Source organism: Acanthochromis polyacanthus, chromosome 8, assembly GCF_021347895.1.
Source record: "Acanthochromis polyacanthus isolate Apoly-LR-REF ecotype Palm Island chromosome 8, KAUST_Apoly_ChrSc, whole genome shotgun sequence".
Lineage (NCBI taxonomy): Eukaryota > Metazoa > Chordata > Actinopteri > Pomacentridae > Acanthochromis > Acanthochromis polyacanthus.
This window is the reverse complement of record NC_067120.1, coordinates 9,472,780-9,498,829: the sequence shown is the minus strand read 5'-3', so window position 1 is coordinate 9,498,829 and position 26,050 is coordinate 9,472,780. Positions and strand designations below refer to the sequence as shown.

Sequence of the window (26,050 nt, the reverse complement as noted above, 5' to 3'; positions counted from 1 at the left end):
TGGACAGGTTCATATGAAAAAATAAGCTTTGTCATTCATGGTGGAAAATTGTGACAGTCCTTTATTTTAAACATTTTCTGACATTTTAAAGACTAAACTGATTAAATGTAAACCTATTCAGACATGCCTTTGAATCCTTGGAGTGTTTTTATCTTCATGTCATCCCAAAATGCCTCATCGAAATGGTACCGATTCATCTGTGCCCGAGTTTGGTTTTATGTTTTTTATGGGTTCTATGGTTTTATAGTAATCCAAATTGTAATGTTTTGTTTTATCATGCTGTTGAAAAGCACTTTAGTCTTCTTTTATGTTGTTGTAAAGTGCTCTACAAATAAATTTTGATTGATTGATTGAAATCTTAGTCGTGTAATCTAAATAATTAGATTGGCAAGCTGAAGCCCTGCGTGCTCTGGTTGTGTGTTCACAGGTGCCTCCGGAGCAGTTCTGCGACATCATGTGGGCCGGGGATCTGCACTACAAAGATCACCAATGTGACTTTCTGGCTGCCTACGTGGCGGTCTGCTACACACATCAAGTCTGCATCAGCTGGAGACGACACAACTTCTGCCGTAAGCAGACGCAGGCAAAGAAATGACAGACATGTCCTCAGATGTACTCAGTCATGTTCTTCGTTTGCTCATGCATTGCTAAATGCCTGTCATCTTGTAGCTTTGCGATGTCCCCCTGGAAAGGAGTACCAGCCATGCGTGAGCACCTGCACCAGCCGCACCTGTCTGAACAGAGAGTACTATGAGGAGACCACCTGCTCCTTCATCAGGGAGGAATGTGTGTGTCGCAGTGGAACCATCCTGCACCGTGCAGACTCCCCGTACTGTGTAACTGAGGACCGCTGCGGTGAGTGAAAGAGTAATTACATGCCTATCTGATGAAAACTGCACTGTCCCATGTTCTGTGTTAGTTTTCCATTGTGTGTTATATTAGTTTAACACTCACATATCCACAAAGTGTATTTACTTGATTCTGGTGTACTCAGTGTGTACGGATAATGACGGTAACCCCCGTTCGCCGGGAGAGGTGTGGAATGGCTCTGCTCGAGGCTGCTGTTTGTACAAGTGCATGGAGAATGGCTCTGTGGTGGCTGTTGAACCAGACTGCAACTCTGTCCCTACACCACTGTGTGAGAGAGAAGGAGAGTATGTGCTGGATGTGCTGGAAGAAGGAGCCTGCTGCCCAAAGAAAATCTGCGGTGAGCAAATCATTTGTGCCTAATATGAACCTTTATAGAGATAATGTTTCATCTTTTCCCTTCATTTTGTCTGCAGGCCTCTCCCTTTGTAGTAATATTACATTGCTGATTATGTTTCACCAATTCTGTATCTAAGAAGTATCCACAAATGCTTCTAATTTCAGAATAAATATGACCCATTAAATTATCTTTCCTTACTTTGTTCTTTTTGATCCTTGTCAGAGTGCAACATGACTATTTGTGACAGTGACGCTCCCCCTTGTGATAATGGGAACAGGCTGGTGATTGGCTACAGCACCATGTCCTGCTGCCCAGAGTACCGATGTGGTAACTTCCTTTTTTTTTTTTTTTTTTTACAGATTTTTACTGCATTTATTTGACATTTTTAAACTTGTCTGTTAAATATGGCATTTGGGCAGAACGATATAATCGCTAAATGGTCTTCCTCAGAGTGTGACCCCATGGCATGCCCTCCCATCTCTGCTCCCGACTGCAGGGAAGATCAGTTCCTTGTTGAAGTCAGGGGACAAAAATCCTGCTGCTACTCTTATCTGTGTGGTGAGTTTTCATTGCAGTGTACAGGTCAAGCTTATACCATAGGCGTATAGTTTTAGGCAGACCATTTATAGCTCCTTCTTTCACACTTCCATCAATTACAGCCTTGAAATTGTGTTTGTTTTCTCTCTGAGCAGTCTGTGAGTCATGTATTGAGCCCATTCCAACTTGCTCGCATGGAGAAATTTTGGCCGTGGATCTAAACACCACCAACAGCTGTTGTCCGCAGTACCACTGTGGTAAGATGTCTGTGTTGGCTTGTGTGTGCGTGTGTGTGTCTGTGTCTTAAAAATAATACTTGCACTTTTATCCCACGTTTTTCAGTGTGCGACGCCAATCTGTGCCCCGAATCATCTGTGAGCTGTGCACCTGGTCTGTCTTTGGTTCAAACTTCTGTCCCCGGGCATTGCTGTCCTCAGCATCACTGTGGTACACTCTTAAAAACATGCACATACATTAATTCACACACATATGCGCACTGTTGCATACTGTTTGTTGCTGGTGTCAATTTACTGCTGTGTTGATGATTGCAATAATCCCAAATGTTGTTATGGCTGTCACGTACTTGCTTAAACTTCACACTACCTCTGTCGTTAACTTTATTTCTGTCACGCCCAGAATGCCAATGTGAGGACAGCTCTCTCCCCATCTGTCAGGTGGTAAGTCAGCAAAAAGCTGCATCACAAGTCACTGTCTAATCAGGTTTTTGCCAAAAGGGAAGAAAAGTGAGCAAATTGACTGAAGTCAGCATTCTGTTTTCTCACAGGGGGAGGTGCTGGTTGAGCTTCCGGACAGCAGTACCAACTGTGGCTGTCCTCAGCATGCATGCCGTATGTGTAATCCATGCTTGAAAGCACACAGGCACCTAATAATAGTCTGACAACAGACTCTTATCTGCTTCATAATGCTCAGTAATCCACAGTTCCTGATGCCTGATATTTAACATGAAAAAAGTAATTATTTCTTCCATGTTTATGTGTGCATGTGCAGAGAAGGCAGAGGTGTGTCTTTTCCAAGGTGTGACAGTGCTGGGCCCGGGCCAGTCTCTGGTTCAGTACTTTGAAGGAGAACTGTGCTACACTGTCCAATGCCTGCATCACAAAGATCCAGACTCTGGCTTCTATGCAATGGAAATCACGTCTGTAAACTGCTCCCAGAAATGTGGACCAGTGCGTATGCTGCACATCCAGCGCACTTTTATAGGTCACATCAATGTGACTAGATACGTGTTTCATCCCCTTATGTTCCTTTCTGCATTTTTTGTTTGGCTTTATCTTTGTAGCACCAGGTTTATGTATCTTCCACGGACCCTCAGGTGTGCTGCGGCTCCTGTAAAAATATCTCCTGCACTTTCACCAATGAAAACGGGACAACAGAGCTTTTCACCGTAAGAACAAACATCCACATGAGCTCAATGTTTTCTTTTAGAAGCACTGCTAATTGTGATTGTGTGTGCAGGCAGGGAGTTCCTGGGTGGAGAACTGCACACGTTATGACTGTATGGAAACAGCGGTGGGAGCGGTGATACTTGCCTCTGGGGTGGTTTGCCCACCTTTCAATGATACAGAATGCATTCAGGTCAGGACATTTCATCTCTAAACTTTTGCTTGTCCATTTGATTCATTCATTTGTAAACCCACCTTGTGTATTAAACTGTGTTTTGGAGTCTAGTTTCTTTTGAATGTGCTTCCTATTAACTCTGGTTTCTCATCTTTTTCTCCTCTTGCAGAATGGTGGTGTGGTTCAGAGCTATGTGGACGGTTGCTGCAGGACATGTGAGTCTCCAAATTTATTAGGGGCTTCTGGTAATGCTTTGAGCACTCGATTAGAGCGGTGAGCGCCTTGTTGCCTGGCAGTGGATGAGCTTATTGGCTGAATGGTTGGGTGTGTGGCCTTTTCTAGAGGGTGGTGATGAAGCCTGTTGGCCTGTGGCTACGTTTCAAAATCCCTGGCTTTCCAAGGTGTCCCTAAAATCTTCTGTCGACATATTCAAGAGCCAGTACAGCTCAAACAGAAGTAGTATTTGGTGGATAAAAATAACGAAAAAGTTCTGAAAAATACAATTATATACACTACACTTATCCTGTAACAGTGATTACATAACTTCCCGGACTTTTACTTTAGAGGTGATGATCTGTGAACTGTTCCTCGCATCTACTTGACAAAACGAAGTTGACTAATAATGCTTTTCTAACTTTTGGATTAAACCCTTGTTAAACATGCAGTGGGGATATTTTCTCTCTCTTTGGATTCAGCATTGCAGCCTTACCCGCTTGCCTGCTTTCACAGTGACCTTGCAGTCTGGCCAATCAGGGTGCTCCACAGTGAGCGTTTTACCAATGAGGATGTGAGATGGTGCAGGGGTTAGAGTGTGCCCTGCTGAGCTTTGTAGTACATCCAGTGACTATGTTCCTTGGCCAGCTGCCTGGAGTGGCCCAAAAAGAAGTGAAATCCATGTGCATGCCAGCTGCACTGATTCCATCCTCTGTGTGTTTGTGCGTGACATTAAACTGTGTGTTCTGAACAAAACATAATCTTGTGTTCTCCTGACGTTCCGTGAAACCGGATGGCTGTGGTCCCGACGATGCGCCCAGGTTCTGGAGTGGGTGTTTTACCATTTACAGTTAATCCTGTAACGCCCACTGGTAGTACTAACTGTGACACAGGTACCACCATCTTGCACTCTTCCCACTTACAATGATTCTTTGGTATCCTGACTCTCAGTGACTCATTCCCTGCCCTTTTAAACTTTGCATGAATGTATGTGTGTGTGTGTGTGTGTGTGTGTGTGTGTGTGTGTGTGTGTGTGTGTGTGTGTGTGTGTGTGTGTGTGTGTGTGTGTGTGTGTGTGTCTTGTCTTTTCATTTCCTTTCTCAATTTTTGCTTAACCCTTAAAAGGCACAGAATAATATGAAAAGCATCTGTTATAGAAAAAGCTTGATCAAATCCAAGTATTAACAGTTATTTTGAAACATTTTTTTTGCTTCAGTGTTCTGTAGTCATCCATTTGAAAGAAGTAGAGATCAGCTGCTCGTTTAATACATTCCAGACCTGCACAGATTTCGTTTGGCTACCTTTGATTGGTGTAAAAGTAAGGTTAAGTTTAGGTCAGTAGCCATTTGGCGGATGTCTGCTGTGAGACCTATGTCCCTCCCATCACCCAACTGTCAATCAAAACAAGCTCCTGCTGCTGGGCAACAAAGAGCCCTGTTCAATAGGCATTTCAGGGTGTGTGAGGTCTCTGTGGTAAAATGATCAGTGTATCTGTGTGCGAGCATACATCTGCCAGTGTGCACATTTCTTTGTGTATGTTTTGAACTTGCATCTGCTTGTATTCTACTGTTGAAAGATCTGTTGTTTAAGTGATGTCATGTTACTGCTCTGAGGTTCCTCTAGGTCTGGAGCTATTGCTGTGTGTTCTCAGTTTGTGCATTTTATTTCCGTGCGAACCTATGTGTAGGTAAAGAGGATGGCAAGACATGTAAGCGTGTGGCCATTCGGACTACCATTAGAAAGGATGACTGCAGGAGCAATGCACCGGTGAGAGGCAACCGAGTCATTAAAGTGTATAACAAGGAGGCTGGAGTTGGTGGAGACAAAATTCTGAAATCATTCTGTGTTATGGCATTATCCTCCTCCTCTTTCAGGTCACGGTGTATTCTTGCGATGGCAAATGTCCATCTGCCACCATATTCAACTTCAACATCAACAGTCATGCCAGGTTCTGTAAGTGCTGCCGTGAGAGTGGACTACAAACCCGCTCCATCACACTGTACTGCTCTCGCAATGCCACAGTCGTGGAGTACAACTTCCAAGAGCCTCTGGACTGTTCCTGCCAATGGAATTAATAACAGGGTCCAGGTGGAAATAGGAATGAGAGCAGGACAAATGAAGAGAATGTATAAATAACAGGGTGGGATGGGGGGACATCAGAATTTTAATGTGCTAATAGACAAGCGTGAAAACCTGAGATGTTTCATTTTGTCTTAATAGTACACTTTACAACACTGACCCTGAGTCATAGTTGTAACTAAATATACTGAACATAACTTATGTAAGCGGGAGATTGTTTTGAAGTAGTTTTGTCTGCACTTTAGTCTGTATTGTCTTTAAGACCTGCTGTGCCAACCCAGTTAGCTTTCTGGCGCTTCCAACTGATGGTACCATTAGCCTTTTATCGTACTGTAACAATTAATATCATGTTGAAACAGCAGCTATTGCATTTTGATGTATCTGTTGTGTTCCAACATTGTATGTGCATTCTGGTTTGTCTTAGGAGATACATTTAGCCTTTGTATTTTGTTTCCTTAGAAAAGTCGAATTGCTTTGTAATATTTGATGTGTGCCCTCTGTAGTTTTTTTTGTTGTTGTTGTAGTTTAATAAAAGATTTAACAGTGCCAGTGTCTACATACAATCTACATTTTGCAACACTTCATGTGCCCTCATGACCTACAGTGTGTCCTTTTCACACAGCCTTCCACTTCCTCCTTGTCTAATCCTTATTACACACACATACTGGTCCTGATTCAGCATCCCTAGCGCTGACATGTGTTTATATTTCACTTTGGAGAGGTTATTGCCAAGTGGGAGTCGCCCCTTCCACAACAGAACCCCTCAGTGGACTCAGCTTTTTGTCTGTCAATCATTTCTCCCTTTCACATTCCTGTCATTCCACATGGGCCAGTGCTTCCACCACACCCGGCTCCGGAGCCAAAACCGTTCTCGCCACTGAAATGCTATGAACAGTTTGAAGCACAGGCTTATTTTAAAGGTTGAGTGAAGTCATGAAAACATCTCAGACCTGTCTGCTGAGACTGAGCGGCTGGTCATTGCTCACTCAGAGGTGTGAGGCTGGAGACTTTGTCCACTGAGCATGTCCTAATTGCCTTTGAAACCCCACCACATCTCTTACCCCCCTTCTTGCTTTCCCTCAGTATGCCCCCACATCCTCATCTCCCCACCTCTTGCTCTCCTCGGGGGCACAGCGCTGGAGTGGCGATGTGCCCGCGGTTGTCATGGTGAACTGCTCTTATCCCAACAAAGAGGCAGAACCAATTGGGTTGAACTAATACAGGCACAATCTTTCTCTCTCTCTCTCCTCCCATACACACAGAAAGGCTGCCTCCTCCTCCTCCTCTTCCTCATAAGTCTCGCTGCTTCTCGAAGGAAACAGCCATTAAACGTTGACTTTCACTACGCGCTAAATTCAAAGTCCAGCCTGTGTGTAAAAGCGAAGTAAAAGCTGCTTCTCGATTTATTTAGTAGTTGTAAATCACTTCCAAAAACTTTCAATGTCTTCGAAAAAAGGCATTTTAAAAAAAGTTTCAAACTTTGGATGACACTCAGCTGTACGTCACAGACCCAAATAGCTTGGGACTTTCCACAGCCGATGTTTACGCGCAGCTGTTTTGCATTTTCTTATTACGCTCCCAGTGGCTGAACGCGCACACAGGATCCGCTGTTTCTGCCTGTGGAAGTGACTGTATGTATCCAAGTGGCTGCTGGGAAGGTGTGCTTGGGATGAGATGGATTGAAATTTCTAAATGGAGCGTCTATGTTTACTTGCCAGTTTATGTCAGGTAAGATAAAGGCCTGCTCGGCTTTAATTCCTCTGTAAAACAGCGTTTATTCTGTGTTTAAATGTGCATTACTGCTATTTAATGTGTGTTGCTCGTAATTACGTCCTCACACACTTAGCTGTAATTTTTTATACTCAGCAAACTATCTCTATTTTTGCCCTTCCTCAGGTGGCCTTGCTGACGTGCGAGCAACATTCAGACCCTGTTGAGGTTGAAGCTGCGTTCCAGTCCTTCCCCTCCAGTCCAGATCCAGACAGCTACACGATCACCTGCAGACCTGCAAGCAACAATCTGGTAAGTGCACAGGTAAAGGTGGGAAATGGCAGTGAAAGTCTTGTTTTTTCAGTTTTAGTATAGGTTTCTGGTTTAGTTTGAGAAATAAACACTGCTCTCACTTTTTTCCCCAAACCTCTTTGCAGGTGTACATGGAGCTCATTCATCACTCAGCATGCTCTGCAGACTGCCAGATATCGCTGCGAATGGCTGAGGACCAAAATGGTTATAACATCACACTGAGAGCCAGCAGGAATGATACCACGCTCCAGGCTAAGACCTTTCACTTTGGTGAGTGTCTGCAGACTCTGAATGCCCCAGTTCCTGTGGTATTAGTACTTTTTTTGTTGTTGTGGTTCCCAAAGTTAACGTCTCCTCTTCTGTCCCCCAGTTCCAGTGTCCCTATCCTCCTTTCATTTGCACAGCTCAACCACTGCTGCACTCCTGAAATGGAAAATCCACAGGCATCAGATGCTGTCCTCCTTGTCTCTATACAACACACACACACAATCTGTGACACACATCTTCAACCTGAACTCCTCAGAGATAAAATCTCAGCACACAGTGAAAGGTCTCCAGCCTGGGACACGCTTCAAGGTTGAAGTGGTGGTGACTACAGTTCTCAAACGGTTTAATGTGACCTTAAAGCAGAGACTCAGCACTTTTATGGAAACAGGTATTCTATACTTTCACTATACGCAACCACAACTTTACTGAAAACTGCCAAACTAACTGCAGGCAGGAATCTGTTTCACTTTGATGATGATGTCTGTCTCCAGCTCAGTGCCCACCTGGCTGGTTGGCCGATGGCAGAAGCTGCTACGCTGTGAGAAGAGTAGGTTTGACCTGGACTGACGCCCAGCACAGCTGCTCAAACCTGGCAGCTGGAAGTCACCTGGCGAACCTGAAGACTCTGGAAGATCTGCTTTTTTTATCTTCTTATCTCCTGACTCACGACAATCTGCTGCTGCTATGGACTGGACTTAATGACCAGCAGGTAGCCATGCTACGGAAAAATATGTTTTTCATCCTAACAGTAAGACTCATAGTAACCAAGACAACATTTTTCTTTGATTAATTATTCCTTTTACACTGTTGGAATAGCTTTTCAAACACAGGATCACTTTTGAGAATTGTCATGAAAAACAAAGCATTTAGTAATTAAATAAGGGATTATATTTAAAGCAAAAATATTTAAAGCAAAGAGTGTCAAGTTTATAATCTGTAGGGGTTAAATGGTTGTGGAAAGCGTACCGCAGGAGAGTAAATTTGAATATTTCCTGAAGTATAATTCAACTTTCCTGTCACATGATGTTACTCGATCCCTGTGCAGGTTTCAGCACCAAAGAATAATCCTGTAAGACTTTGTGTAAGTTTGCTCAGAGTAAAAATGTTGACATTTGTGAGAAAAAAGGAACAGGTAATCCTTTCTGAAAATAGCCAAAAGAAACGGTTAGAAAATGGGGTTTACACTGTTAAGTAATAACAAACTATAAATAACTATAAAATATTTTTAAACAATTTACTGTCATTTCAGAGATTTTCTGTTTTGTTAATTTACAGATAGAAAATAGAAACTATTGATGTATATGTTGTCTGTTAAAAAAGCCAAAAGTGCAAATAATGTCTTAATGTAAAATCTGTATTTAATCAGTCTTTTACAATGTTTGATTATAAAATTACTCTATTTTACCGTATTTAAATCAGCTAAAATATCTTTTTTAACATATGACATTATTTTTATTTTATTTTTTTTTACAGTTAATAAGCCTTACAGTTTTGATAATACAGTTTAGTGCAGATTTAGGATTTAGGCACTGCTAGTATACAATTGTCGGATCCATTGCTCAAGTTCTGATGAGCAGGACATCACTGTAAGATGACTATCACAAAAAATAGTTTACTTTGTAAACTTAAAAATACATGGCAAGGGTTTGCTAATTAAAGAGGAGCTTTGTTTTTTCATATTTTAAAGACACTGAGCTGGTGATGTCTGTTCGTTGCAGGAGGAGGGTCTACCTCTCTGGTCTGATGGCTCATCATATAACCAAACAAACAGTCTGCTGACTCTGCTGCCAGCCAGTCAGACAGACTGTTTTGCCTTTCAGAGGAACGCCACAGGACCAGGATACTTTCTCACTCCATTCTTCTGCAACATCCCCTTACCCTTCATCTGCCAGTACCAGAGTGAATAACTTGTTTTATACACCTTTATTAACCAGATTACCCCCATCACATTCAGTTGTTTAACATTTCTGAGGGGTTATAATTAAACTGTTGCTTGTTGAAGCTATTAATGGACATTTAAAATTGATATTTATTACATTATTTTTGATGTGTCACAACATTTGTGAGCACTTTTATTGCTCTTTTTACTCCTAATGTTGTTAAAATATTGTTCTTCCTCTCTAACAGCCCCTTCAGCTCCTGCCTCGTTCTCGTTTGACCTGGCTCAGGTGACGGAGCAACAGGTAGAGCTTCGCTGGAGTGACCTCTCCCCTTTTAACTCACTTAATCTTTCATCCTTTGAGATATTCCTCCAGTACCAAGAGAGAGAAAATGAAGATTCGGGTCAAGGTGAAGAACACAGAGGCAGGAGGCCAGAGGACGAAAAGGGGACAAAGAGCCTGAGCAGCACTAAAAAAATTGTCCGCGTCCCAATTTCCCTCTCCTCTAGAGGAGTCACTGTGGCAGGTTTATCTCCAGGGAGCATCTACTCTTTTACCCTTCAAGCCTCTCACCCTTCTGGCTTCAAATGGAGCTTGGGACAAACGCAAATGGCATACACTAGTGAGTCTCCTTACCACCTCTTATACACAAATCTCACAAGCAAAATAGTACACTAATTAGTGCAGCGTTATTTCCTTGATTAGATGTTTGGTGAGTAATATGTCAGAAAATGCTGAAAAATGTGTTTCCAAGGACCTAGATAGCATCCATAACTGTCCTGTTTTGCCTCAATCTCAAATATATTCAGTTTGCTGTCATGGAGGAGTAAAGAAACAAAAAATATTCAAATTTAACAAGCTGGCGTCACACTAGTTTTACATTTTTTTTCTTAATCGCTTCTCAAAATAGCGTCAGTAATTGACCAGTTGTCAGCTAATAAGTGAATTATTGCAGCTCTAGTAACAATAGATGCTAACTTCAATTTTTATGCTGTATTTCTTTCAGGACCTCTTCCTCCTCAAAATATAACTGTAGGCCTAATTACAGCCAGTCAGATTAGTGTCCACTGGATGCTGCCAGGAGCACAGTATGTGGCTGGATGGACATTTGTTGTGCGCTATGAGGACATGTCTTCAAAACAGGACAAGGTATTTGGAATGAACAGCATCTCCAGGGTGTCTGAGACCAGTGGGTTGCAGTCCTGCACTGCTGTGATTGGAGGGCTGGAATCATACAGGAAATACAGTATTGAAGTTTACACAGTGGCCCAGCACGGGATAGAGAGCTGTGGACAAACACCTCTGATTGTGCAGACTGGTAAGCATGCTATGGTACTGTATGGACTTGATTTATCAAGTTGCTTTTGAAGAAATAGTCTTTTTAAAAGTTTCCAAATGCATAACTGCTACTATTTGCTGTGCTCTGTCAGTAAATGGAAATCTCCCATCAGGTACTGGAGACTTGACAATTATTTTGTAGCATGATATTTGAACAGATTTTGAAAAATCTGATCAGTCACAAAAAATAAATTTTACTGCATGTTGGTTCCATTTGTAGATGATCTTATTCAGACAGGTAGTGCAATAATTACATTTGACTGGTTCTCTGACATTTTGCTGTGAAGTTCAGGAGTCTTGATGCCAATGTGAAACATTTCCATAGGTGAGAATGTGTTTGAGTTACAATGTGCCAGAAGTAAACATTGATCATTTCCTGTTTAAAAGAGCCATGTGGATGAGCAGCCAAACATGCTCACACCCAAGTGGGTCAGTTTCAGTGTAGTTTTATGAAGTTTCCTGTCAGTTTTTGAATTGCTCTGTAGTCACATTCAGCCACTGGTATTCTTTGATGATCCTGACAACAAAGATGATTTGCAAGACACATTTAAAGTTGTTTGTCATTGCTTTTTTATACAAAAGAAGCAAATTTGCCAATCTATTCTGCAAACCAAGTTGTAGATTAACTTTTAAAACCCGCTGTCATTGACAACAAAGTAATGTGCTTTTATTTATACCTCTTAGCGGTGATGGCTCCTAGCGGGTTGGTGGCGTCGAGCCTGAAAGGAAACCTGACAGTCTGCTGGATCAGTCCACCTGATGATCCCCCCGACGGTTATTATCTCATATCCAAGCCGCTCAAAAATCCTGATGCTTCTTCATTGTGGATAAACCAGTCCAGCCCTGGTGCACTCTGGGTAAATGAATCTGTGTGTGTTTACTTGGGGACATTTACTCCTGGTCAGACATATGAAGTGGGAGTCGCTGCTGTGAAGGGAAATGACAGGAGCGAGAGGTCCAGCATTATACACACCACAGGTAAACAAAAACACTGCCCAAGTAGATATTATCTTTCTGATTAAACTGTTTATTAATCTATCTTTGTTTCTATTTGTTTATCTCTATGTGTAGCTCCAATGCCAGTGCAGGTAGCAGTCCCTCTTTCAGTGGGCACCAACTCTGCACAGCTGTACATCCAGCATCCACGGCTGGGTCTGATTGATGGGGTCAACGTGTGTGCGTGTCCAGGAGTCTGTGACAGTGCGTGTGAGGGAGTATGTGCATATATATGTGACTGGCATTCCCTCGCTGCTGACGTGCATATCGTAACCCTTAGCAACCTGAGTCCGGGATCACAGTACCAGCTGAGCGTGTACAGCACCAGCAGAGAGCAGATCGGGCCACCGTACTACACTGCCCTCATCAGAACAAGTGAGTCATCTCTGCTAGTATGGTGTGCATGTATTAGTCATTCATATTTCATTTGCTTCTTTTGTCAGAAGTGCCAGTACAAAAAAGCACTTTAATGACCTCGCAGCTTAGTAGGACCATTAGCAACCTCCTATCTGATCGTATCATCTCTGCATCTGACATTTAATAACTCATACTACATTGCCAACTCTCAGCTATAATTTGAAGAAGTTTAAATTGAAAAAGAAGGGCCTGTGTGTGAGTTGTAGCCCTTTTAACAGTTTGCAAGGGTTCAAATCAATTATAGACCTGGCTGCTAGTCTTTCTTCAACATGAGTTCATGCTCAAAAGAGCTCAGAGATGAATGGGAGCTGAGTGTTGCCCTTTAGATTGAGGAGGAGAACTCTGTCAATATGATGAGTAAGAAGCAAACCCCTGTTGATCTTCAGAAACAGAAAGGCCAAGGTACCGTTCACACAAATACACAAAAAGAAACTGATAGAGCTGTGGAAGAAACTACATCAATCTCTGTCAAAATGATAGCAAGAGGAAACCATGGAGACAAAAAAGGGAACGGCTTTCACCTCATCTGTCAAACAGTTTATGTTATGATATGGGCATGGATAGCTGCTGTTGGAATGCAGAGGTATACAGGGTTTTTTTCTGTGCTCAGATTCAGTCAGTGTGTCAAAAATTATTAAATGATGCGTAGTACTTCTACAGACAACAATCCTAAACATACAGCCATTACAGCCAAAAAGGATGAAAAGGTGGAGTGTCTTTGAGAGGGCTGGGTCTGTGTCCTGATCTCAATTAATTTGTGACCAGACTAAAGGCAGAGAGACCACACAACAAGGAGGAGCTGAAGATGGATGCAGTAAAGGCCTATGAGAGCATCAGTAGGGAAGATGGAAAGTATCTGTCTATAGAACTTTAACAGATATTCACTACTAAGCAATTTCCAATTTAAATGAATGGGTTTTCAAGCCGGAGTACCCGGAGAAAACGCATGCATTCGCAGGAAGAACAAACTCCATGCAGAAAGATTGCATGCCCAGAATGTGAACCAGGGATCTTTTAGCTGCAAGACAACAGTGTTAACCACTGACCACTGCGCAGTCCTCCCTTTATTCATGCCTGTGTTAATATCTTCTCCTATAGTTCTTTCCATACAGTTTCAAAATAAAGCTGAGACCTGGCACTTGACTGTAATATTCATTATTTTATGCCTCATTGGATGTAGTGAAGAACAACAAAATATTTGTAGCTGTTTACGTAATTTCAGTTTGGACCGTGTAAAGCAATTTTCTTTCTTCTCTGGCTGTTGTTTCCAAGAATCAAACACAGGTCAGCTGGAAGTAAGCAGCAATTCCACTGTCTGCGTCAGTCAATGCTGTAAAGATACGAGGAGCCTCTGTGTTCCTGTGTTTTGTCTCTTTTGTGAGAAAAGCCTTGATTGGAGTGAAAATGGATCACCATTTATCCAGTAGAGACATCTACTAGACATCACACATGTCTAGTATTAGTGTTATTTGGATGTCTAAAGATCTTGTCTCAGCCTGAGATGTGGTGAGTTCAGAATTAGGGTGACGGAAGATGCTCTTGCAATATGTGTTGTTTATCTTTGTTTTTCTCAATATCACCAGTAAACCTCTCTTCTTCTAAGAAAAAATCGACGTTGAGGTCTGCTCACAGACTGTGGTGTGTAAGTCACCTGAAATCCTGCATGCATCAGTAAACAATATGTAGTCTAGTCCAAGAAACCAGATTATCAGTATCTTACTTGATTGAAATAGAAATTCCCGATGTCATACCAAGTGTAATGCAGAGTTCTGTGGCTTCTTTTAGCCAAGATTGATTCTCAAATTTAAATGATCTTTGCTGTTTACTGTTTACGTTCTGTGCTTTACTGTGGTCAGGAGAGGGCACTTTCTTTCTCCGCATGATTTTACTGCTGTTGCCATCCTCCTTTGGCTTCACTTAAGAGTAGTTTTTACATCCTCATCTCATGCAGATTCCAGCAATCAGGTTTAAAATGTAATCCACTTTGATGCTGGCACAGCTTCCCTGCTTCTTCTATATGAAGATTTTTGGTGATAACTCAAAATGGAGCTGTAATGCTAATATTACATTGTATGATATAAATGGTCATATTCTGAGCCAGAGTAGTTCTTCAGGCTGACAGATCGCTTTGTGGGAAGCTGCATATCAAGGTATAACGCTGATATGGCTGAGCTTCTTTTCTGTCTGGGTTCCTAAATTAAAATAAGGCAAAGCGCCCGCAGAGCTTGGATTTAAAGAATTAATATTATCTTTAACTCTCTGAACCTCAAGCTGTCTTTTTTTCCTCATGTCACATTTTTACTCCCTGTGGGCTTATTTTTCATTGCCATATAAAGTCCTGCACCTCTATGGAAACAGTACAAATGTGTCTCGAGGAGGAGAGAACTCAAAAATGTTCCCAAAAGTTGGAAGTCTTCGATTATTTATTTATTTTTTCCCAGAATTGGAAAAACCTGGAATCAACAAAAACAGATTTTTTTTTCTCAGTACCCATAGGTGTTACCAAAACTGAAAAGACATGGTGCCTCTACATACTATGGGTATTTTACTACTACCCCCCCCCCCCCCCACACACACACACACACACACACACACACACACACACACAGCCTGCAGTTCAGCCCAGTTCAGCAGAAAAGTGCCTGAATTTTTGTGACTTGGCATTTGGTTGTAGAGAAGTTACTAATGGAGTCATGGTTGCTCTGACAAGCACAGAGTTTTTAGTTTTTTTACACAATCTGGCAAAAGCAATTGGTTGATTTTGTTGCAAATTGATTTTGAAGTAATTTTGATGAAATATGATTTTAAACTCAGATGTGGTTAAATTTTATGACAAAACAGAGGAAGCTTAGATGAATAGATTGAGGACCATCGAACAATTTCTGTTTTTAGCGTTTCTGGCTGTGATGAATGGAGTCATTTTGCTCATTTTAAAGATAAAATGTCTTTTTAAACTTGTCAGCGAGTTTTTGAGTTAAGAGCGTTAAAGTCATTTATAAGACACACTTGTCATTTAACTAATTTATAATTCATTTTAGCTTTTAATAAATATGATGTTGACACTTTTAAAGTAATTATATTTATTTATTGTGACTGTAATGCTTTAACTCTTTGTGACAAATCTGGCATCATTTTTTATAATTTCCCAAACCAAAGATAATTAGTATTTTCAGCATGTTCGGGGAATAATTATAGTATAGATTGTGGTATACGGTTTGTGATTTTAGGCCTGGCTCCTCCCAGCAGACTGAGGGAAGGCGTGGTGACAGATTCATCCATAGAGCTGCTTTGGGATCCAGCTGAAGGAGAATCTCACAGTTATGAGGTCACCTGCTTTAACTGTGACCACCCTCTCCAGGTGAACAAAGCTGAATTTGTATGCTTTCACATGTTTAAAAAACAGTTTTGCTCATGTTTGATTTCTCAGAGTGCTTTCCTTTGTCCTGGTAAATAATTAAGCGAGTGTTTGCACAGAATGAAATGACTCATTACTTGCCTTAAGCAAGGAAATAATCAGCAGTGGTGACCAATGGTTTGCATGTTTATGTATCAAGCATTAATATGTGCGTGAGTGTAATCTCCCTCTGTCTGTAATTATTGCTGTAAAAATCACACCAAGGCTCTTAGTCAGCCTCTTTGCTTTGATTTGTGTGCCACAGGTGCAGAAGGTGTTAACTCAGAGTGCAGTGTTTTCTAGTCTGACTCCGGGCTTACTCTACCACTTTGCAGTGCGGACAGAGAAGGAGTCCTTCACCGACAGTTCACCGGTCACCATCAATATCACTGCAGGTAAATACACACACACACACACACACACACATACAGAAGCACCTCCATCTATCTTTTCCAATTCTGACTACGTTTGTTGTCTTGCATCTGGCAGCTCCCAGCCCTGTGGAGATCTCCCTCGTCAATAAAACCACATCATCCATATGCATTAGTTGGAGTATGGGCAGGGGACCTGTGAGCGTATTCCTCCTGTCAATCAAAAACAGAACATCCATTCAAGAGCTGGTCATTACTCATCAGGAGCCCAGGTCAGTCTCATTCTTGTCAGCCTGTGCACAAAATACTGAAGTTTAATGAGCCTGGCAGTACCATCACAAGATCAGTGATGGCTTGTTCTGTATTCACAGATCGCACAGCTTTGAAGGCCTCAATAGTGGAAACCGATATACAGTTGAAGTGATTTCTGTTAGTGGAGAAAGAAGAAGTAAACCTGCTACTATGATCCTACATACTAGTAAGTGAAGACATATGTAATACACTGCACCAGATATTTGTTGTTTGTGTGCCTGAATGTGAAGGCATGTGTGAAAAGGAAAGAAAAAAGTGCTCGGACTGAAAAAATAATGTTACATGAATTAAAAAAGAAAGATTATTATTATAAAATTACAGAAGAAAATAAAATTATAATCTAATTTTTACCAGGACAGAGTAAATCTGTATTTGGTTTCAGCCTTCATTCCCTTCACTGATAACCTATTACAATATCGTGTCGGATGGTGGTGTTACATAAATTATTTTTAAAATAGAAACTAGAACACAACCCTTGAAGCATAGATAGAGCAGCCAAAAAAGGAAATTATCTTTGCTTTTCCAATGATGGCACAGACTTCTCATTAATTTTACAGATAGATATGTTTACCAAGAAACACATTTAAATTAGGGTAAATAATTTAGTTTCAGTGGAAAGTGCAACAAAGCATAATTCCACTGCAGATTGGAGGGAAATATTGTACTTTTATACTGTGCTAAATATGAGATTTACTTCACAGATGAGCATTTTAGCTGTTTTTCTATTGTACGACAAGACTTAAAATAATTTAGAAGTGACGGTGCACTTTAAGGGATTAAACTGCTCATAAAAAAATAAAATACATGGCACAAGACACACTAAAGCATCACAATAATGTTGCAACAGTGGGGTATGTAAACACTATATCTCTCTCCGGGGACATTTTTTTGCATTATAGGTGTTTTTTAATTAATACCACAAGTACATTTTCATTATTTTAACTTAAATTACATACCAAAAAAAGCTTCTTCTACCTCTGTTGACTCTGGATCTCAGTGCTCTGTCATCTCCACTTTTTCCACCTGCTGTTATAAAATGAAGCATAGCACAAGTCTGCTTCATGCTGTGACTGATGACAATGATGAGGTGTCGGTATGTGGTGTCACATGCTAATGAGCGAATTCTCTCCAGTCCCAGAGGCGCCACAGGAAGTGTCTCTTTCAGAGCAGGCTGTAACGTCTGCGTTTGTAACCTGGAGACCACCACCAGGACAGGTGGGGGAGTACAAGGTGAGACACTGCCGCATGTGTCCATGTCCACAGAAACGAATACAGGCAGTATCGATTGTTGAGCCATTATAAATTCCAGACAGATGTGCCCACTGGTGTGTGTCCTTGCCGTTTGTCTTACAAGCACATAACTCAAAATATGACACAAAGATGTCAGTTGCGTAAGGTTCTGCCCTCACCTGTTAGTTACTTGGCAACCGCTGTTGGCACACCACGGATTCGGTTTCCAACCCTTTAAAGATATATGACCTCCGTAGAGCAACGGCCAGGAAGAATGACCAAACACATTACAAGCAAAAAAAGTCTGCATTTAGTTATTTTATTGATTTTTTTTTCCCCAGTAAAACTAAATGAGAAACATTTTACTATCTAGTATAAATGATAAAAAAAAACTAAAATCTGCTATGTTTTCGCTGTCATTAGTTAAAAAATGTTTTTCCAGCCAAGACTGAGGATTGTGTTTTGTTCTTCTCAGCTTCTTTTTGGCAGGACATCCATGAACAGGGAGTCATGGGTTCAGGTGCTGGTCAAGGGCACAAGTTATGAGATCAGGGGTTTGATTCCGGGGTCAGACTACGGTGTCAGCATTCAAAGTGTGCTGGGCTCAGACACAAGTCAAGCAGTGCACAAAGAGTTTAGTACACGTAAGAGACGCAAAAACATGCACAAACGCACAGTAACGCATAGGCCTTAATGCCATACTATTACTAATGCTTTCAGTCAGAGCATACAGTAAAAAATAGTTGCATTTTAGTCCAACTTATGAAAACTGCATTTGTGAAATAACAAAAATTGTCTTCCAGGCCCAGCAGGACTATGCGGCCTTCATCTAGATAACGTGAACTCTTCCTCTGTCTGTGTGAGCTGGGACCGTGCACTGGGAGAGTTTGACTTCCACAGAGTCAATGTGACCAACACTTCAGTCACAAACACAATCACCATAACCAAAGAGGAGCGGGTTGCCGTGGTTACAGGGCTGCTGGACGGCTGCAGCTACAACGTGAGCGCTGAGCGAGTGAGAGGAGAGACAACAGGAGTCGCTGCCTATCTGACTGTAACCACAGGTAGATGATGTTACAAAGACCACTCCGGTTGACACCCCGTTACTGTCGTCTGTCCTGATAGTGTCTTCATTAAATTACAGAAACTTTCTCCACCTCTCTGACCGTGTGTCTCCCTTTTCCCTCATGAGTGCCAGCCCATGTGCAGGGACTACGTGTCATGAATGTGTCTGCACGTGCATTCTCGCTACGTTGGAAGCAGGCAGTGGGTTGTGTGAATCATTACCAAGTGAACCTGCAACCAAACCAGGGAAAAGTCACAGTTCACCCTGCACGTGATGGATACGTTCAGGTAAATGTAGGCTATTTATCCAGTAACAACTTAGACAACAGGGCAGTCGAGTTCATCTAAATGCTATAAATGCATAAGTGTCAGAGAAAAGCACAAACCTAGAGCTGCACACTTATATCTGTATTGTTATAGTGAATATACAAAGTAGGCAAACGCACACATACCTGTTCAACCAAGTCCCGCCCCTTACCAGCTCTTCCCGGCTGCCAGGTGTCAGATACCCCCCAAAATGTAACCTTACACACCACACACACACACACACACACACACACACACACACATAGAGAGCACACAGAGCACAGAGTTGAGTAATAGATCTCATTATTTATTAAGTTGCCCTCATGAGCTCAACCCTGAATCATTCATTTGCTTAAGCAGCTCTCCCAAGAGAGGAAGAGAGACCAGAGGGAAGGCATTAGCCTTGTGCTAATGAAAAGACCCACTGCCCATACCGCTAAAATTTTGGAATACCTCAAGACTAATATCTGCTACTATCCAGTGCCTGGACGACTAAACCCTGTGACCTTTTAACCATGAAACTAACCAGCGTCTAGACGTGGAGTCACCGCTGTTGTGCACAGTGGATTACCTGTAGAACATTACTGCTAAAGTTTGTGCACTAATGCTGGATGCAGCCACACCACTAAGGCCTCTAACCTGCTGCAACTTACCTAAATCTAACTCTGCTACCCAGCATGGCTTTCTTCTCAGTCATCCTGCTGCTCACACTCTGCCTGGAACAGATGCACTCACAGGTAAGACTTCACCATCAGATGTACAGCAATGTTTACACGCTTGCTGTTAATACGCTAAGCACTCATACTGTTCATTTACCGTTTCAGCTGTAGGAGTAAGTGCACATGCAGCTTGATAGACTGCAAAGCATATACCCTTTGTGTTAAGGGCATGTACGTGCAGATACCGAAAATGTTTTGCCGTGTTCCTGAGAGTGCATCATTGTGCTGCCTCTCAACACACCGATGTCACAGGTGCCACTGCTGGCTACAACATGCACTCAAGCAAAAACCCTGCAACACCAGAGACACTGCTCATCTGTCTCACACATAAAAATACAGACAAGTGCAACCGCAAGCTGTCATCCATTCAGCGCTACCCACCATCAGATTGATACAGATGGCTGAGTCGAGTTGTGGAAACTCTTTTTAATAGGCTACATAATGAAATATAATAACAGAAGGCCGAGTGTCTGTAGGGTTATCGGAGAAGCAACTTAGATGTATTTTGTCATTTAGATGGGCTGCTTCTTTTTTATCCTCACTGTTAATTATGGAGATTATTCAGCAGAATAACGAGCTCGCTTGGACAGAATAGCAGCAGGGCATCGTCACCCTGGGCTTTTGGAAATTGTGATGGTGGCATGTTCCCCTTATTCATTCATTGGCACAAATGAGTAGTCAAGATGATGTATTGTAGATTAATTGGCAATGAAACATTTGTTGCAGCCCCAAACTCAGATGGGTGGACAAATTGGTGTGAAGCCGAACATTTGTATATCATCAGAACACCAACCAAAAAACAAAGTAAAGGCGACTTCACACAATGCGCCCCCCACCAACCAAAGGAACAATACACTGTGATTGACAATGCATGACAGTGGCCACTATAGTAGGAATAATCTGAGTAGAAACCTGACTACAGCAACTGAAAAGCATAAAAAAATGAGAAACCTAAAAAAAAAAAAAAAAAAAAAGGACATTACTAGTGTTACTATATACAATTTCATATATAAATATATCCAGTGAAGGAAAACACATTTAGTACACAGTGGGTGAAACTGTTCCTCAGCTGTATGTGCTCATCAGAGAAAAGGAATCGGAAACCACTGCTGCATTTTACTCCTGAGCCAGCCGGTCTTGTGTGTTTGCGTGTGTGTGTTCATTCATATGCTACGACCAGGTGTGTTTTGCTGTGTCCACAGGCCGACGTGGCCAATGTCAGTCCAGGGACGCAGTACACGGCAACGGTCACAGCAGTTGCCTCGTCCAACATCAGCCCCGGAGTCAGCCGCATGATCACTACTAATGAGAGCGGTGAGACGTGCACAAATTCACTCACCGTCGTGTCGTTATTTTGCCTGTTTTGTTTTGGGGCGTTAAAGTACGGTCAGGTTCTCTTTCAGGTGCCCTCTGTTGTTTCATTCAGTCACTGTATCGCGCTTACAGTATGCACACACACTGGTGAAGAGGACTAAGCATTGTGTGTGTGTGTGTGTGTGTGTGTGTGTATACTTCCTTCGCTGTTTAATTCCTTTTAGGTAACTTAAGCCTGGGCTTTTGAACCACAGGATGAATGGGTCTGCAGTGAATGTCAGTGAAATGCCACTGCTGTGTGAAGCCTTATTCATCAGGGTTCAGCCTACAACACATTCACGCAATCCCAACACACATGCACACACCTTCACACACGCACACACACTCTAATGGGATTGGCCCACTATAGACAACAACACTAGTCTTCAAATGACAGTGTTGAGTTTGAGTGATTCAGTGCTTATTAATCACAGGATGGATGCTAAGTTCTGCTTATTGGTTGTGTTTTGCACAAGATGGGATTAGATAGGACAGTGGAAACATGCTGGAGCCCACTGAGATGCCAGTTGGCTCCAATACTGACAGTTAACACGCAAATGTTTGCACAGCTGTACAATATGTAGCTAATTGGGTGAAATCAGATGTTCTGGTTGCTAGTATTCATCTCATCTCCTCTCTTTCACACATTCATCCTCCAGTCCCAGGGACACCTCATTCCCTGAAGGGAAATGCTGTCGGCTCTAATGGTATTCTGCTCTCCTGGAAAATTCCAAGTGATACCACACCTCCTGAAGGATATGTCATCAGGTAGTTATTCACTGCTGTCTTAAGTGGATTCAGAATTTATTTTGGTCTTGGCTGTGTCTTAAGTGCAAGATTTAGTGGAGATGTACTGTTGAAATTGAAGTTGTGACCTCTAATCATATTGTGATTAGTGGTCATATCATAGAGATAACAAATACAAAAATTAAAAAATGGTGAGTTTTCCAAATAAGACAAATAGATTGACGATAACTATTTCAGTTAAATACATTAAATATGGCCAATACATATTATAGTATGTCGAGAATTATAAATTAAGTTGAAGTTTTTGGAAACTCCTTGTTTTTGGTATGTACTGTGTACCTTGTATGTACATAGCTGTTGTATAATGCACACTAAAATTGTACAGTTTTAGCAGACAGAGAAGTATCTCTATTTCATATTTAATTACAAGTGAAGTCTAAAGTCTTGCATTCTAATCTTTAAAGTACCTAAGTATTATCGAGTTACTATGCTAAGTGGCCTTTTTAGTGTCTTCTACTGTATGTTACAGGATTATCACTGATCCATACAGTGACCAGCCACAACATTAAAGAAGTGACAGGTGAAGTGAATCCCTCAGAGTATCTCATTACAATGGCACCTGCCAAGTGATGCGTCAGGGGTGATATATTAGGCGGCAAGTCAACAGCCAGTTCTTGACGTTGATGTGATTGAGCAGTGTAACGGCCAAACTCTCATGTCTAGACCACTGGGTCAGAGCTTCTCCAAGATGAGATGTTCCCAGAATGCAGTGGTTAGTCCTCCAAAGAAGGACAACTGCTGAATTACTGACAGGATCATTGGCACTCAAGACTCGTAGATGTGTGTGGAGACCAAAGGTAGCCTCTGTGGGTTAGTTCCACTGGAAAGCTCAGCTGAAGACACACACAGCATCACTGCTTGTTGCTTTTGGGGCTGAGTAGCTGCAGGATGGTCCAAGTGCTCATGTTGACCCCTGCCAAAAGCGTGTGAGCGTCTGAATCATGGAGCAACAGAAGAAGGTGGTCTGATCTGATGAGTCATGTTTTCTTTTATATATTATGGACAGCTGAGTGCATGTGCATAATTTACCTGGGTAAGAGATGGCAACACGATGCACTGATGCTCTGATCATGTTCTGCTGGCAAACTTGGAATCCTGGCAGTCATTTGAATCTTACTTTGACACCTTAAACGTTCCTAAACATTGTCGCAGGCCACAAACAATCCCTCATGGTAACAGTATTCCTTGATGGCTGAGGCCTCTATCAGCAGAGAAATGCTATCTGCCATACTGCAAAAATAGTCCAGGAACATGACAAAGAGTTCAGCCTGTTGACTTGAACTCCAAGTTATCCAGATTTAAATCAGCATCAAGCATCTGTGAGATGTGCTAGATAAACAAGTCTAGCCCGCAGAGGCCCCACCTTACAACATACAGGACTTTAAGGCTGCTAATGTCTTGGTGTCTGATACCACAGGAAGCCTGCAGAGGTGTTGTTGATTCCATACCTTGATAAATCAGAGCTGTTTTACCAGCAAGTGTTCTTAATGTTGCAGCTGATCAGTGTATATGAGTAGGATTTTCTTGTTATTGATCTAGGTAAAGATTTTATGTTGCAAATTTATTTAATGACTAACTGTTGGGATTAAACTTGCAAAAAAATAATCTTGCAAGGGACACCTAATGACCACAACTGGCAGTGCATTTCAAATAGTTCAACCTGTTTTTCATTTTAGTGAACTTGTTGAATATATATATTCCCCAATAGTTAAATTCTCGAAGCAAGAAAAAATAAAAGATGTGCTGTAATTCTGAAAAGGTTAGTTTAAATGAATTCTGAAAACATGCTTTGAATACATTTCCCTAGATTTCATTAACTCCACGATGCTTTGGGTTGAAGCAATAAAATTCACCAAATGTGCAAAGAGCTTGAGTTAACTAATTAAATATAGTGGTGGGTAAGATATTGTGAAATAGGTGTATAAAATAATACACACCTCAAGACTATATTTAAATGTAATAAAAACTGCTTTCCATCTCCGGCAGTTGTTCATCTGAAGTCTTCTTTCATCCCCTTTACTGTTTCCTAAATCCACATATATTGTGAAGTGGGAAGTGATAAATCTAAATATTGATTTATACTTGCAGGTACAAGGAGGTGTGCCCCTATCCAGATGCCCATTTCCTGCAGGTGGTGCATTCAATACCTGACCAAGAGACTCTGCTCACCGTGTTCACTTCAGGTTCTACATACAACATCCAGGTACGATATACAATGCAGAAAATCAACATTGAAACTTTATTTCCATTTCATTGCAGAAATTTGCTTTGACAAGCTCACAAAAACGTGAAACCTTCAATTGATAGAACCTTTATGAACAAAAAACAGACGATAAAAAGAACAAGTTCTCCTATTGGGATTCTACACACACACACATACACACACACACACACACACACACACACACACACACACACACACACACACACACACACACACACACACACACACACACACACACACACACACACACACACACACATATCACCAGTAGGATTAATAGTACCGTTGCGTACAGGTGAATATTTAAATATTTGTATTCGGTACACTCAAGTACCTGCAATCTTTGTGTATCTCAAAGCACACATATTTCTGGAAAATGCCCTTTAGTCTTATCATGTGGACGTGTCTATGTCATGGTGATCCTGCAGGACCAGACTATTCTCTCGATCTGGCTGAATACTGGTAATTGATCCTGATTGCATTATTAATCAGGTAAACAGATCTATGGATCAGCCACGGCTCTTTCCACTGTCTGTTGTCACTGAGCTTGAATGTGATCATGCTTATTAGTTTTCAGAATTCATTAACCCACAATGACCTTCATACAAATGGACTATGAGAGACTGACACACATCCTGATTATACCTGCTCATGCTGTATCTGTGTGTGTGTGTGTGTGTGTGTATGTGTGTGTGTGTGTGTGGGGCGCTTCTGAGTGCATGTATCATATTACGGCACCTCACCTGGGATTGAGTTGACCCACTAAACCCTGCACACAGCTGCACACAGCTGGGCTCATGAGCATTTTCTCTCTCACTTACTCTTCTTCTTCTTACTCAATATTTTTGAGTAAGAAGCACAATATATTGCTCATATTTGCGACATGAACGACTTGGCTCTACGACCAAATGCTGAATTCTTGATTTAAAAAATGCAGAAGACAGCTTTGTTCTGTCCTGTTTCAAGTTAGTGAATCTACCCTGTAAAGTCCATAGCCAGAACGCTTCTTGTTTTAAATTTTGAAAGGTGAATATGAGACACAGTTGTCACCGAAGACCTACTTTTTGACTGAGTAATTGTTCTTTTGAGAGTTGACGATTTTCCAGAGCAATATCACGCCTGCACAGTTTTATTCATTTCAGTAGCCCCCAAAGAGCCATCACATATATGAAGCTCAAAGAGAAACTGATTCAACTCAGTTTTGAGTTTACTGCTCTGACTAAGGTTGTGGTATTGCTCCGTCTATTTACCATTTGACTGAGTGCATCGCATGTCCGTTTCGTTTGCTATAAATGCTCCCCTGTTGCCAACTGTACAGCAGATATGTAAAATTAATTAGAAAAATGAAAATTACTTTATGGCCAAAATAAAATCCAGCATGTTTTGTGCGAGGACGAGAGGAGGAAGAACAACGCAAATGCAGACACAGCCAGCCAGGCAGGCAAGAAAAGTTTAGGTAGTTTATTAAAGCAGAAAAATGAACAAACATAAAAACAGAAACGAAGGTGGTGCATAAACGATGAATTGACAAAGATCAGTGGTAAGATGGTGGTTAGAAATACAATGGGGCTGATTTAGGAACAGGGGAGGTGGGTGTCAGAGTCAAGTGACAGAGAAGTGGAAGAAAGTCTGAGGATATTTATTCTCTGATAGGAATTGTGCCGCAACCAAACTGATTTTCTTTTGTCCTCATTTTTTAAATGTAAGGTGTTTTCTGATCGCACTCCTATATAAA

At 41.6% G+C, this 26,050-nt stretch overlaps 2 protein-coding genes across 5 annotated transcripts in view; both read left to right on the top strand.

The window, feature by feature from the left end:
• otogl (otogelin-like) overlaps window positions 1-6,160 on the top strand; it is a 29,953-nt gene extending 23,793 nt beyond the window's left edge. Inside the window, exons 43-57 of the mRNA XM_051952590.1 lie at window positions 428-569; window positions 670-855; window positions 995-1,207; window positions 1,430-1,534; window positions 1,658-1,765; window positions 1,900-2,001; window positions 2,087-2,191; window positions 2,381-2,421; window positions 2,529-2,592; window positions 2,753-2,931; window positions 3,045-3,149; window positions 3,221-3,340; window positions 3,492-3,537; window positions 5,223-5,302; window positions 5,410-6,160. Of these exons, the coding sequence (XP_051808550.1) occupies window positions 428-569; window positions 670-855; window positions 995-1,207; window positions 1,430-1,534; window positions 1,658-1,765; window positions 1,900-2,001; window positions 2,087-2,191; window positions 2,381-2,421; window positions 2,529-2,592; window positions 2,753-2,931; window positions 3,045-3,149; window positions 3,221-3,340; window positions 3,492-3,537; window positions 5,223-5,302; window positions 5,410-5,610 (1,797 nt within the window). The 3' untranslated portion in view covers window positions 5,611-6,160. The remainder of the gene's footprint in view (window positions 1-427; window positions 570-669; window positions 856-994; window positions 1,208-1,429; window positions 1,535-1,657; window positions 1,766-1,899; window positions 2,002-2,086; window positions 2,192-2,380; window positions 2,422-2,528; window positions 2,593-2,752; window positions 2,932-3,044; window positions 3,150-3,220; window positions 3,341-3,491; window positions 3,538-5,222; window positions 5,303-5,409) is intronic.
• Window positions 6,161-6,911: 751 nt separating this feature from the next.
• ptprq (protein tyrosine phosphatase receptor type Q) overlaps window positions 6,912-26,050 on the top strand; it is a 47,460-nt gene continuing 28,321 nt past the window's right edge. The window contains exons 1-21 of one of the 4 annotated variants that reach the window (XM_051951441.1): window positions 6,912-7,342; window positions 7,511-7,636; window positions 7,762-7,906; window positions 8,007-8,291; window positions 8,395-8,612; window positions 9,622-9,802; window positions 10,031-10,405; window positions 10,790-11,101; window positions 11,806-12,099; window positions 12,193-12,492; window positions 15,762-15,892; window positions 16,194-16,323; window positions 16,418-16,571; window positions 16,671-16,777; window positions 17,744-17,841; window positions 18,317-18,485; window positions 18,645-18,905; window positions 19,034-19,194; window positions 21,134-21,245; window positions 21,944-22,052; window positions 24,180-24,294. In XM_051951441.1, the coding sequence (XP_051807401.1) occupies window positions 7,307-7,342; window positions 7,511-7,636; window positions 7,762-7,906; window positions 8,007-8,291; window positions 8,395-8,612; window positions 9,622-9,802; window positions 10,031-10,405; window positions 10,790-11,101; window positions 11,806-12,099; window positions 12,193-12,492; window positions 15,762-15,892; window positions 16,194-16,323; window positions 16,418-16,571; window positions 16,671-16,777; window positions 17,744-17,841; window positions 18,317-18,485; window positions 18,645-18,905; window positions 19,034-19,194; window positions 21,134-21,245; window positions 21,944-22,052; window positions 24,180-24,294 (3,819 nt within the window). In that variant the 5' untranslated portion in view covers window positions 6,912-7,306. Of the gene's footprint in view, window positions 7,343-7,510; window positions 7,637-7,761; window positions 7,907-8,006; window positions 8,292-8,394; window positions 8,613-9,621; window positions 9,803-10,030; window positions 10,406-10,789; window positions 11,102-11,805; window positions 12,100-12,192; window positions 12,493-15,761; window positions 15,893-16,193; window positions 16,324-16,417; window positions 16,572-16,670; window positions 16,778-17,743; window positions 17,842-18,316; window positions 18,486-18,644; window positions 18,906-19,033; window positions 19,195-19,738; window positions 19,950-21,133; window positions 21,246-21,943; window positions 22,053-24,179; window positions 24,295-26,050 lie in introns of those variants that run through there. The other 3 variants (XM_051951442.1, XM_051951444.1, XM_051951445.1) reach the window with 3 other exon arrangements.